We start from the raw sequence: 10,532 nt of genomic DNA on the forward strand, positions 1-10,532 counted from the left end.
TTCACCCTGATGTTCTTCCCGTCAGAAATGTTGTTAAAGAGAATATTCAAGAAGGAGACCATCTCAACCTTGGCTGATACATTTCAGGAAAATAGGAAATCTTTTTTAAGAATGCAACTATAGGAGTGGTTGGCTGGCTCACTTGAAAGAACATGCGACTCGATTTTGGGTCGTTGAGTTTGGAGCCCCACCTTGTGTGTAGAGATTACTTAAATAAATAAATTTTAAATAATGTAATTATCGATTTTTAGGATTCTTCCAAATAGATATATACCTCTAAATTCTGACATGCAAAGAGGTTGAAGATATAATGCTAAGTGGAGCAAAAAAAAAAAAAAACACCTCTCAGAAGAGAATGTATGGTATGACCCTGTTACAATATATAAAAAAATTCGCATAAAATCACCCAGGGGGTGCCTGGGTGGCTCAGTTGGCTAAGCATCTGACTTTGGCTCAGGTCCCGATCTCACAGATTGTGAGCTCTAGTCCTGCATCGGGCTCTCTGCTGTCCGTGCAGCGCCCTCTTTGGAGCCTCTCTCTGCCCCTCCCCCTCTCTCGTGCGCGCATGTGCACACTCTCTCAAAAATGAAAACATTTATGAAAAAGACCATCCAGGGGCACCTGGGTGGCTCAGTTGGTTAAGCGTCCGACTTGGGCTCAGGTTATGATCTCACGGTCCATGCGTTCAAGCCCCGCGTCCGGCTCTGTGCTGACAGCTCAGAGCCTGAGCCTGTTTCAGATTCTGTGTGTCCCTCTTTCTCTGACCCTCCCCTGTTCATGCTCTCTCTCTGTCTCAAAAATAAATAAATGTTAAAAAAAAAATTAAAAAAAAAAAAGACCATCCATATGACATATACTAAAATACCTGTAGAAATTAAACTGTGCTTACTAGATTTGATTTATTGTTCATTTCTCTATTATTTAAATTTGTTCTCCATAGCACGTTTTAGTTTTGCAGTCAAAAAGGTCCAGGCAGCTTCTTTCTGCCTGTAGGCGTCCTGTGCTTTGATAAAAACACCTTTCTGTACTGGGGTGGGGAGGGTGGGGAGAGGCCCAATCTCTTAAAAAAAATAAACCCAGACTCTGGTTCCCTGATGATAGTGGGGTTCCCTGAGGTGTTTTGTCTTTACCCTGACAGGTGCCTGTTTGAAGACACAGGAGGTGACTGGCATTTCCAAAATGGCTAATCCCCAAAAGAAAACGCTAAACACCAGAAATTCTTTTTTCCTTCTTTTCTTTCAATCCTTCTTTTCCCCTTCATTTTCAGAACCATGTTTTAAATGTAACAGGTGTTCTGCCACTCTAAATCTTTAATTCTTAGCCATTCCCTTGCCTATTCCCAATGTCTTATAGCTGAACTTAGTCCAAAGCAGAAACAAGCAGCGATCAAGGGTGTAAAAACATCTGTTACATGACAATGTTCAGTACTAGAGAGCTAACTGGAGTTTCTGAAGACTTTGCGGGGCCTGGGTGGCTCAGTTGGTTGAGTGTCCGACTTTGGCTCAGGTCATGATCTTGCAGTCTGGGAGTTTGAACTCTGAGCTCTGTGCTGACAGCTCCAGGGTTTGGAGCCTGCTTTGGATTCTGTCTCCTTCTGTCTCCGCCCCTCCCCCACTTGTGCTGTCTCTCCCCAAAAATAAAATTTTAAAAAATTAAAAAAAAAAAAAAAAAGACTGTCACTTTGTACTAGCTATTTTCCCAAGGTCCTAAGTTCTGGTCCACCATTTAGTATTTCCTCATATGTGTTGGCAATTCGTTATGTGCATTTAGTTTTAGAGCAAAGGATTTCATAAAAATGTTAGTGACATATTATCTTTTTTTTAAAGTTTATTTATCTATTTTTGAGAAAGAGAGAGAATGGGGGGAGGGGTGGGGTGGGGGGGACGGAGTATCCGAAGCAGGCTCCACGCTGACAGCAGAGAGCCCAATGCCGGGCTCAAACTCACCAACCGGGAGATCATGACCTGAGCCAAAGTCCAATCCTTAAAGGAGCCACCTAGGGGCCTCCCTTTTTTTTTTTTTTTATTTAAAAAAAATTTTTTTTTTTTCTTAATGTTTTTATTTATTTTTGAGACAGAGAGAGACAGAGCATGAGCAGGGAAGGGGCAGAGAGAGAAGGAGACACAGAATCGGAAGCAGGCTCCAGGCTCTGAGCCATCAGCACAGAGCCTGATGCGGGGCTTGAACTCACAGACTGTGAGATCATGACCTGAGCCGAAGTCGGACGCTCAACCGACTGAGCCACCCAGGCGCCCCTCCCTTTTTTTTTTTTAAAGTAAGCCCTACACCCAACATGGTTTGAACTCAGGAACCTGAGTCAAGGGTTATCCGCTCCACTGACTGAGCCAGCCAGGCTCCCTAGTGACATATCTTAAAACGCTCTAATCTCTTAAAAAAGAATTTTTCCTTCACTCAATACACTTAAATGAAAAGGCCAGGTGGCAGAACAGTGAAATCACATTTGTAAAAAGTCATACTGGGGGGGGGGGGGGTCGGGGGGCATCTGGGTGGCTCAGTTTGGCTCAGGTCAGGATCTCAGTTTGTGAGTTCAAGCACCCCATTGGGCTCTCCGCTGTGGGCACAAAACCTGCTTCAGATCCTATCTGCCTCTCTTTCTGCCACTTCCCCAACTTGTGCTGTCTCTCAAAAGTAAACATTAAAAAAACAAGTCATATTCAAATTTGCTTGAATAACAAAATGAAAATAGTAGGGATTTAGAGATTTCATGTACTATTTTAATTGTTCAGTCAATGCTTTGTTTTCATGATTTACTCAGTTCATAACGTGCTTGGCACAAAATTCAACTATCTGACAACTTTTAAAAGAATATTGTGTTGTACTTAGGTATAGGCAGAAATTACCCCTGATGTCATTTGTCAAATGTCTAGAGAATTTGGATGGTCCCAGAGCAACATTGGAAAATTAGGGAAACCGTGAGGGAAATGACCAGGAAAACTGCCTAGTGGACCGGTCTCTGTGTCTGCTTCAGAAAGTAGATGTTGCCATGGAGCAAGAAGGCAGTGGTGATTAAAAGTGCTCTGATTCAGATCAATTCGGGGTGAACTGGGATGGAAAAGGATAGTAAAAAGAACTATTAGTATAGTTCATAGATGCCTACTCTGCTTCTTCTAAGGGGAAAACATAATTTACCTAGGAAAAAAGTATTCCCAACTAGCCTCAGAATTTTTTTTTTTTTTTTTTAAACTTTTTTTTTCAACGTTTTTAATTTATTTTTGGGACAGAGAGAGACAGAGCATGAACGGGGGAGGGGCAGAGAGAGAGGGAGACACAGAATCGGAAACAGGCTGCAGGCTCCGAGCCATCAGCCCAGAGCCCGATGCGGGGCTCGAACTCACGGACCGCGAGATCGTGACCTGGCTGAAGTCGGCCGCTTAACCGACTGCGCCACCCAGGCGCCCCTAGCCTCAGAATTTAAACATGTCTCTGATCCAGTTTATGTTAACACTAATATATTTGTAGATTTACTTTAAGTTTTTATTTTGAGAGAGAGAGAGCGTGTGCACCAGCAGGGGAGGGGCAGAAAGGAAAGACAGAATCCCAAGCAGAGCACAGTTCGAGGCTCGAAGTCATGAACCACGAAATCATGACCTGAGCTGAAATCAAGAGTCGGAGACCTTATCAACTGTACCACCCAGGTGCCCCTATACTTTATTTTTTAAAATTTTTTTAATGTTTATTTTATTTTTTTTTAATTTTTTTTTTTTAACGTTTATTTATTTTTGAGACAGACAGAGACAGAGTATGAACGGGGGAGGGTCAGAGAGAGAGAGGGAGACACAGAATCGGAAGCAGGCTCCAGGCTCTGAGCCATCAGCCCAGAGCCCGACGCGGGGCTCGAACTCACGGATTGTGAGATCGATCGTGACCTGAGCTGAAGTCGGAGGCTTAACCGACTGAGCCACCCAGGCGCCCCTTAATATTTATTTTTGAGAGAGACAGAGACAGAATGCGAGTGGGTTGGGACAGAGAGAGAGGGAGACACAGAATCCGAACAGGCTCCAGGCTCTGAGCTGTCAGCACAGAGCCCGATGCGGGGCTCGAACTCACGAGCTGTGAGATCATGACCTGAGTTGAAGTCGGCGCTCAATGAGTGAGCCACCCGGGCGCTCCTATACTTTATTTTTTAAAAGATTATTTTAAGAGAGAGAGAAAGGGGAGGGGCAGAAAGACAGGAGCATCCCAAGCAGGCTCCGCACCGCCAGCAGGAAGCCCAACGCGGGGCCCAAACTCAGAAACCGGAGAGGTCTGGACCTGAGCCAAAACCAAGAGTTGGATGTTCTAAAACATTGATATTGTGCTTTGTAGCTTGTCTATAAACTTAAGTCCCTTTTTAAATAAAAGCTGGCATTAAAATGTTTTAAAAAAGCTTATTTCCACACAGTGCCTTCTGGCACAGTACAATTGTAGAGAAGAGTGGACACATCCCTGGTGTGAGTTACAGGGTGAGATTCCAATTGGTTGACCTTTTCCCCTCCTTCTCCAGTCTTCTCTACCTTCCATTATTACCTATTCCCTGGCTGCCCTTTATTTAAGCCTCTTTACAAACCTAAGAGCTCTGTTTATCACTTTTCTGCTTCTAATCTTCCAGATGGGGCACTCGTCTTTAACTCCCAAGAACCACAAATTTTATTGTTTCAATATTATTACACACACAAGGAGGAAAAAAGTTTGTTGAGATTTAATTAACCAGTCACCTAGCTTTGTATACTTAGCTATCTTTTCCTTACTCTTTTTTTTTGTCCCTTTACTTTTGTCCCTTTCTAAGAGCAGCCTCTTAGCAGTATCTTAAAGAGATTTCAGTTAATTGGTCCTTCCCACATCAAAAGACTCTAATAAAGACCCGTGTTTAGTCAAGTTTTTTAGTCACTGAGCTACTGGTGAAATCAGGGTAGAGACAACTAAAAGATAAAGTGGGTATTTATTTGTACTTAAATCTATCATAAACCACTAGCCAAACTGGTCCTATCATCACGACACATTAAAATATAAAAACAGCTTTCTACAAATACTGGAATAACGAACACGTCAGGAGTTGTAGTTAAACCAGCACAGGGGGCAGAGGAAATCAACGACGCACATTATAACTTAACCCTCCACCATTAACAATTGAGGTTGTTAAGCCTCACTATCTCAGAAAATACAAATAATCCTTCATCACATCTTTGTATTTTTACTTCCTATTCTTGTGGTTAAATTCTGGAGCCTAAAGATATACAAATTAGTATTGTATCTAGTTATCTAGAGCCAGAAACATATTTCTGCATGTTGTTCAAAGCAGCCAAAGCTACGGAATCCTCTTTGATGAGACTCCTGCCGTTCCCCCTTGATGGACAGAATAAACATAATGAAAAACTGAATTATCAAGGCAGACAAATCCTAGAAGTAATACAGCCATCGCCCAAATGGAGACGGATTAATACACTCATGGTCACGCGACTTCAGGCTGTATGTTCAGGGTAGTTTGGGAATAAATCCATTATTTGCTGGGCACTAAAATACTTAGCCGTTTGCTGTATTACACTGTGGCTTTCCCCAGTCGTTTCTAAGATGGACTGCAAATCGCTGACAGAATTTTGCTGTAACTGTATCTGGGGCTGCGGGGATTCCTCTCCACAGTCGTGCAGCTGACTGTTCCAGGCCTGGCCATTCCAGGCTTGGGGGCACCAGGTCTGACTGTTCCAGGTCTGGTTGCTCCACGACTGACTGTTCCAAGTCTGGTTGCTCCATGACTGGCTGTTCCAGGTCTGGTTGCTCCACGACTGGCTGTTCCAGGTCTGGTTGCCCCATATTGGAAGGTTTCCGGAAGTGTTCATCAGGTATCCCTGGTGATAGGAATAGAAGCCTGGGTATTCTGGATTTGCAGAGCTGTTCTGAAAGAGAACGGTAGATCAACTGAAAGGCTAGAAAGAAAATCAGGATGGTCTGCAGCTGGGGTTCTAACACATTAGCAAGGACCAAAACGAAAAAGCCATGGAAAAGAAAACAGAGGCATGCCTGGCTGGCTCAGTCAGTAGAGCATGCTACTCTTGATCTCAGGGTCGTGAGTTCAAGCCCCACGCTGGGCATGGAGCCTACTTGAAAAAAAAAAAAAAGGAGGAAAATACGTTTCCTGTTACCTGAGTCACAGTGTTGTTATTCTTTGGCCAGTTGTTTTTTTGCCACCTCTTACATTTCATTCTCTGGTTCTGGAACCAGGTCTTAACCTACAAAGAAAAAGGTGACAGGAAAACAGGAAAACATAAAACACCAGTAATGTGGATGTACTAGGGATCAAAGAATATTGTTAACAATTCTCCTCCCCCCCCCCCCTCCGCAACTACAACTATTTAAAGCTCAGGAAACTGAAACTTCTAGAGTACTTTCTGAAATCTTGAAACCATTTTCTATGAATGAGTGTCACAGCCCCTCAAGTCAGTTGGCTGCTTTTTAATAAACCTAACCAGTTTGAGAAAAACCACTGCATATCTATTCTAGAATGTTCACATTAAATGTCTACCTATCTCCCTTTTCATAGTTTACCCACGCCAGTAGTCAGCTAAAGGTACTTTGTCTGCAATAAAGAAGGCTCCCCCATAAGCACACTTCCATTTAACATGATAATGGTGGTCATTTCAACTCAAGAAATATGAAATATACCACAAGGACAACTATTTGGAAAATATCAAATCTATTTAAGCATCCAAGAAGCTTAAATTTCCAGGTGATTACAAATAAGTATAAGGTAGAAAATGACATTAAGGAGGACCAGAAGTATTTATATACTTAGACTAAGTATGGCACCAGTGACAGAAAACCATACAGTATCTGTCTGACTGCAAAATGTGCAAGAATATGGAAAATGATTAACCTCGCTAGTAATGAAATGCACACAAACAAGAGATTCCAGTTTTATTTTAATGAGGAGCAGTGTTGGTTAGGGACTCTCCTAACCTGGAAGATGGGAATACATGCATCTCCTTTGATTAAGGAAAAATTGGCAACATTTTCACGATTTTGGCTTGCGCAACAGGGAAAAGTGGTTAAATACACCATGGCATATTAACACATTACAACGTTAAAAAAAATGGTCACGGGGGGCGCCTGGGTGGCTCAGTAGGTTGAGCGGCCGACTTCGGCTCAGGTCATGATCTCGCAGCTCGTGAGTTCGAGCCCCGCGTCGGGCTCTGTGCTGACAGCTCAGAGCCTGGAGCCTGTTTCAGATTCTGTGTCTCCCTCTCTCTGACCCTCCCCCGTTCATGCTCTGTCTCAAAAATAAATGAACGTTAAAAAAAAAAAATTAAAAAAAAAAAATGGTCACGAAACATTGCAAAGATCCTACTCTCATATGAAAATTATCTGTAGGCGGTACCTAAGCCTACAAGATGCACACACAGATGTTAGGAAATGCTCATCTGCAAATTGGGTTTTTTATTTCGCACTGCAAGAACAAGTAGGCAAACTCTACCTGCTTATAGCTAAGGTTCAGAATGTTGGAAAGTTCTTGCATCTGCTGGAGACTGAGGTATTTCTGTCTCTGAAATCTATCATTGAGTACATATAGCTGGGTCTGAGAGAAGACGGTTCTGATCTTCTGTTTCTTGCCCTGAGCTGGATCGTCCTTCTTCGCGGTGATCTCCTCTGCAGAAGTGGGCAGCACTTTTACTCTGGGGCTGGTGGAAGAATCAGGGCTGTCCTGAACAAGTAGATCCATGCAGGAAGGAAGAGGAGAGACTGTTGGGAATAAAACAACACTTTTCTCTAAAACCTTTCAAATAGCAAATTACATTCGCAAACCTATGGTTGTCAAAGCATTTTTTGAGAGCCCTCAACCTCAGGTAGTAGGTAAAAACATAGAGGTGATAATGGTGGTCATTTCAACTCAAGAAATAGGAGTGACCCCCGAACACTTCGCTGATCTTTGTAGGAGGCCAATCCAATAACTTACCAGTCGCTGCCATCTTACAACCAAGGGACATGGCCAATGGCTTACTAGTTGGGAAGCAGAGTGGGACTCAACTTTTTTTTTTTTTAAAGACTTTATTTTTTAATGTTTGTTTATTTTTGACAGAGCAGAGCATGCGCATTTGGGAGAGAGAGCGGGGGAGGAGCAGAAAAAGAGGACAAGGATCCCAAGTGGGCTCTGCGGGAGCCCAACACAGGGTGGGGAGGCGGGGGGTGGGGGGTGGGGGGGGGTGGGGGGGTGGGGGGGGTGGGGGGGGTGGGGGGGGTGGGGGCAATTCAGGAACTGAACCGAAATGGGACACTTAACCAACTCAGCCACCCAGGTGGCCCAAGATTTTATTTTTAAGTAATCCCTATGGCCAACATGGGGCTGGAACTCACAACCTTGAGATCAAGAGTCACATGCTCCACTGACTGAGCCAGCCAGGTGCTCCTCAAACCTCGTTGACAAAAGCTTTCTACTGCAAATCGATGCTCAAGAGTCCATGCTGTGACTGTTCAGAAAAGTGGGAATGATCACTGGAGTCCCCTCCCGCCCCTATCATGTCCCTTCCTAACTTCCTTTTGTAAAGTTAATCATCCCTTACATCATACTTAATACTGTAGGATCAGTTTCTGGGGACCCTTTAAAATCCACAGTTTAGGGGCGCCTGGGTGGCTCAAGTCGGTTAAGTGTCTGACTTCAGCTCCGGTCTTGATCTCCGGGTTGGTGAGTTCGAGCGGCCCGCATTGGGCTCTCTGCGGTCAGCAGAGTCCGCTTTGGACCATTTGTCTCCATCTCTGTCTGCCCAGCCCCACCCCCCGCCCCCGCTCGCGTGCGTGCTTCCTCCCCTCCAAAAAAACTAACAAATATTATATTGCCTAGATTTAGTAGCCGTTTAAACTCTTTAATTTCTACCCTAGTCATGGAATAAAGAGACAGCCTTTACGAGGCAAAAATTCACAATCTTGTGCTTCTTGTTAAGTGGGCGAGACCAAGGACTTCAGTGGGGGCATCTCCTAAAAAAAACCGGTCTCTATAAACTTGCACTTGGCTTGCTAAGGAGGACACGCCCACTTGCTCATTCCCGAGCCATTTCTCACAATCCAGCGCTGTATTTTCAATGTTCGGAATTATAAAAGGGCATCGACATGAAGTTTAGGAAAACCGGGAACATTAAAATCCAACAATCCAATAAAGCAGTTTCTTAGTCCTTCTCCAGCAGCTTGGTTTTAGAGGGAATCATGTAAACAATGTTTAAACGATTATTTTTACCATGAATCTTAAAAGTGGTTTTTCTTGGGTAAACATTCGTTTACGTTTTCATTTTTAACAATTACTGCCGAATTGATTCACAAAAAAGCGGTGCGGACTTTACAGCAAACTGATCATCCCCCACGCCTGCGGTTACCATGTAGAAGCCAACCTGAGTTTCAAATTTGGGCTCTCGCCCCTGAATGTCAGCAGGTTAAACCTTCTGGGATCCTCTACCATAAAATGGGGTGGACATTTCCTCAGGATATAGGAGACTTGAGCATAGCAGGCTCTCAGAAATTCGGAGCTGCCCCAATTACCACCCACAGAACCAAAGAGGCAGGAGAGCCACTGCCGCTGTTGTACGAAGGTAGAACTTTTCAACAAGGTGCGATTCATAATTAGCCACGCCATTTCTGGAACTCCTTGAAAACCCGACAAATCAAAAAGGTGATGCTCACGGCATCCCCTACGCCTAGCTGTGATGTTAGCACTTCTGACTTAATAGTAACATTTACTGTTACTATGTGCTCAGCACCCAGTCTGTTAAGATGTATATATCAACTCATTTTTCACAACACATTTGTGTTTCCACAGGGCCTATGCACCTAATGCCTCACTTACCCAGTCAGCCATTGAAATGCCAGCGTCCTGCGGCCCTTGTCGCTTACCTGACACCTGGGACCTGGGTGCAAGGGCACGCACCCACCAAGTTACAATTGGGACAGGTGTCCAGAGGCTTAATAGAGGACACCTGCTTTCATTAATGGGCTGTAATTGCTCACGAGGGAAACGAATGACCCTTCCCCTCCTCAGATTTCACTCTCCCTCAAGGAAATCAGCCTTTCAAGGATTAATTTTCTCTTACCGGTCTCCGTGTGGGGGGTCTCAGCAGATGACATTTGCAAGGGTGCATAATTTTCTTCAGGCCCATCAATCTCAGGCACTGGAGAAGAGTCCCTAGAATCGGGCGCTTCGGGGCAAGGCGGGCATTGGAGCTGAGCTGGATCCGTATTCATGTTGCTGAGTTGAGGGAAGAGAGAAAAAAAAGAGGGAGATGCAGGCTTACGTGTCTAGGTGGAAGAACTTAAAAGAGAAATCTGAAGATCTCCAGATGTAAGAGTATCAGAAAGACAGGATGCAGTGGCGTCACCACCGAAAGGGCCAAGCGCCAACCAACCCAATTTAGTAAAAGGTGAAGATTCTGGAGTCTCTAGATTTATAAGGAAAGTTCGCCCATCCTTAGACCCGCCCCTCCCGGCAGCCCCACGCCCACACACACCCTCGTGAATTCTCAGTTAATCCTGTCTGCCAGTCTCACCAAGGCCATTGTCAT

General features: G+C 44.2%; 1 protein-coding gene across 1 annotated transcript; it reads right to left on the bottom strand.

Annotated features, from left to right (window-relative positions):
* Positions 1-5,459: 5,459 nt before the first annotated feature.
* Positions 5,460-10,215, bottom strand: NANOG (Nanog homeobox). Its single transcript, XM_042948409.1, has 4 exons — positions 10,065-10,215; positions 7,466-7,731; positions 6,138-6,224; positions 5,460-5,891 (listed from the first exon to the last, which is right to left on the bottom strand). The coding sequence occupies exons 1-4, from the start codon at positions 10,213-10,215 to the stop codon at positions 5,460-5,462; spliced, it is 936 nt and encodes a 311-aa protein (XP_042804343.1).
* Positions 10,216-10,532: the final 317 nt, after the last annotated feature.

This window comes from Panthera leo, chromosome B4 (assembly GCF_018350215.1).
Source record: "Panthera leo isolate Ple1 chromosome B4, P.leo_Ple1_pat1.1, whole genome shotgun sequence".
Lineage (NCBI taxonomy): Eukaryota > Metazoa > Chordata > Mammalia > Carnivora > Felidae > Panthera > Panthera leo.